Source organism: Merops nubicus, unplaced genomic scaffold (assembly GCF_000691845.1).
Source record: "Merops nubicus isolate BGI_N331 unplaced genomic scaffold, ASM69184v1 scaffold34436, whole genome shotgun sequence".
Taxonomy (NCBI): domain Eukaryota; kingdom Metazoa; phylum Chordata; class Aves; order Coraciiformes; family Meropidae; genus Merops; species Merops nubicus.
Window position 1 is genome coordinate 2,541 of NW_008613519.1, and position 2,333 is coordinate 4,873.

General features: G+C 57.8%; 1 protein-coding gene across 1 annotated transcript; it reads right to left on the reverse strand.

The window, feature by feature from the left end:
- Positions 1-791: 791 nt before the first annotated feature.
- B4GALT7 (xylosylprotein beta 1,4-galactosyltransferase, polypeptide 7) lies at positions 792-2,163 on the reverse strand. The gene is made up of 4 exons (XM_008941934.1): positions 1,935-2,163; positions 1,577-1,660; positions 1,295-1,399; positions 792-1,118 (listed from the first exon to the last, which is right to left on the reverse strand). Exons 1-4 carry the CDS (start codon positions 2,091-2,093, stop codon positions 963-965), a joined length of 504 nt encoding a protein of 167 aa, XP_008940182.1. The 5' UTR covers positions 2,094-2,163; the 3' UTR covers positions 792-962.
- Positions 2,164-2,333: the final 170 nt, after the last annotated feature.

A 2,333-nucleotide genomic window follows, 5' to 3' on the forward strand; every position in this document is an offset into this window, starting at 1 on the left:
GGGCTGGGCAGCTGGAGCGAGCAGGGGAGATCTGCATCCAAAGCCATTCCCACCTCCAAAGGGAGCACCCCAGCTCCTGCCTCACCTGAGGAAGCTCTTGTTCCCTCAACTCAGGCAGTTTAGGGGCAACTGTCCCAATTCCTGCACTTCACCTCACCAGCAGTGCGGTGAGCCTGGCAAGCAGTGCTTCCCAGGACACCATACAGGGACAGGGCAGATCCCAGCTCCCCTCAGTGCTTCTGGAGGGACATCAAGTTCTCCAACCTTGCCAAGAAGCCTGAGGCAGCATGTACCACAGAACACAGATAAAGAAGGGAGCAGCTCAGCCAGAACTTTCCTCCTTACTCCACAGAGAAAAGTCCTGGACTACCTCAAGTGCTGACACCCAGCAGAGCTGCAGACACTGGGGCTCAGGGCTCAACCTCAACCACTTCCTGCAACAAAGGGACCACAGCACAGCCCTAGGGGTAACCTGGCAGCTGAAATGCAGACACCATCTCACTTGGAGTCCGTTTCAGACTGGCTGGGCCTCTGACCCAGAGCAGATTGCCTGTCCTGACAGAGCACAGCCAGGGCCAAGCCAGGACCAGGCGTGCTGAAGCCAGTGAGGTGAAGGCATCAGGAAAAAGGAGCAGCGCAGCGCGGGCTGTGGCACTCACAGCCCACAGGTGCCCTGATAGTTCTTTTATTGTCCTCTGAGCTGGGTGGCAGCTCAGCCATGTCTGGTGCAGGAAAACTGTCTCCTGCACCTGCCCTGGGAGGCAGCACCAGCGTCCGCAGCACCGCTGCCTAGTCCCGCTCTCAGCCTCTTCTGCTGGTCCCAGCAAAGCCTGGTTCTTGGCCTTTTCCTCTGTGTCTTGCCAGCACCACCATGCTTGTCCACTGCAAAAATCCTGCTGGCTCCCAGCAGCTCAGCAGCAGCCTCGGCATCTTGGCACAAGCACGGCACATGGGAGGCAGGCTCAGCCAAACGTGCACCACGGGGTCTCGCTTGCGTCACACTCCAGCAAGATATTAAGGACAGTGCAAGGGGCTCCTGCCACACTCAGAGCTGTCCGTGACTCGATTCGGTACCTCACGTTGTTCAGACCTCCCTCCCGATCCACCTTAAACTGCTCCTGAGGAAGAGAAAGACCATTCAGCCCATGCTGGCTTCCAGCAGAGGGGGAACACGCAGTACCTGGGGAAGGAGCACAGAGCTGCCAGGGGAGGACACAAGCAAGGAGGGCTCACAGCATGTGGAGATCATAACCCAAACCTCCCATGGTTCCTGTTGACCTCACTGAGGTCTCACCTGCTTCTGTGCAGCAATGCGCTTCTGGTCTCTCTTCCTCCAGGCTGGGTCATGCAGGTGCTGGAAAGTCTCGTATCCTGTTGTGATTCCAGAGGGACGGCGAACCTGGAAGGAGAGAAAGCTCCTATAAAGCTACTGGAAAACTTGCTGCACCTGCTACTGCAGTGGGGAGTGCAGAAGGGATGTCTTCCCCAGGTCATGAACTGGGTGGTTACAGGCAGGGGCCATGTGGGAAGACAAGAAGGGCAGTTTCAACCTAGGAGACCACCGAGCACCCCTTACCTGGAGACCAGCTCCTTTGATACGTCGATAAAACTCATCATCCTCCCGTCCCCAGCCCCAGAAGCGGTTGGACATGCCATTGCACTGGAACAAGACAAGCACCATACTGTCTGAGGTCTGGTTCAGCATAACTCCATGTGCCACAGAGGAGCAGACACCAGCATAACAAGCCCTGAGTACCTGTGCAGCCTCCTCCCTCCTGCCCCCACCAGCTCATACCGCAGGCTCTATCCCCAAAGCATTTTGGCTCCTTTCCCCCCTTCCTGGGTGCAGAGCACAAAACGAACAACTGTTCACCAAGACAACGTCGTAGCCTCTGCCCCAAACTGGCCAGGGCGTCCCAGGCGCACACTCTCACCAACTCATAGTGCTGCTTGGTGAGCAGCAGTATGCCGCCCACGTAGGTCTTGTAGTGGTAGAGCGGGTGCAGCTCTGGAGATGCCACGTGGAAGGGCCCTGCCTCCGGGAAGCTGTAGTCCAGCTGCTCGTTGAGAGGCAGGAGATCGACGTCATGCATCGCGATGTAGTCGGTGTCATTGCCGCTCTCCAGGAAGCCCACGTTGATCAGAGACGCCCTGTTAAACCTGCCGTGGGAGCAGGGACTCTCAGCACTACGCAAGGCAGTCACCGTCCCTTCACGTCCCTCTCCTGTGCTCCTCGGTGCTAAACGTGCGTGTGGTCCCCAAATGGGGACACACAAAAGCACGGCATTCCCTCCCTCTGCAGAACTGGGTGCCACAGCTGCCCCCCTGAAACC

Excerpts from the sequence above, each read along its gene's own strand:
- B4GALT7 (XM_008941934.1), bottom strand. The coding sequence starts at position 2,093 with ATGCATGACGTCGATCTCCTGCCTCTCAACGAGCAGCTGGACTACAGC. Across the intron at positions 1,400-1,576 it reads TCAAAGGAGCTGGTCTCCAG|GTTCGCCGTCCCTCTGGAAT; the intron begins GTAAGGGGTGCT and ends CTCTCCTTCCAG. Across the intron at positions 1,119-1,294 it reads GCATTGCTGCACAGAAGCAG|GAGCAGTTTAAGGTGGATCG; the intron begins GTGAGACCTCAG and ends TCTCTTCCTCAG.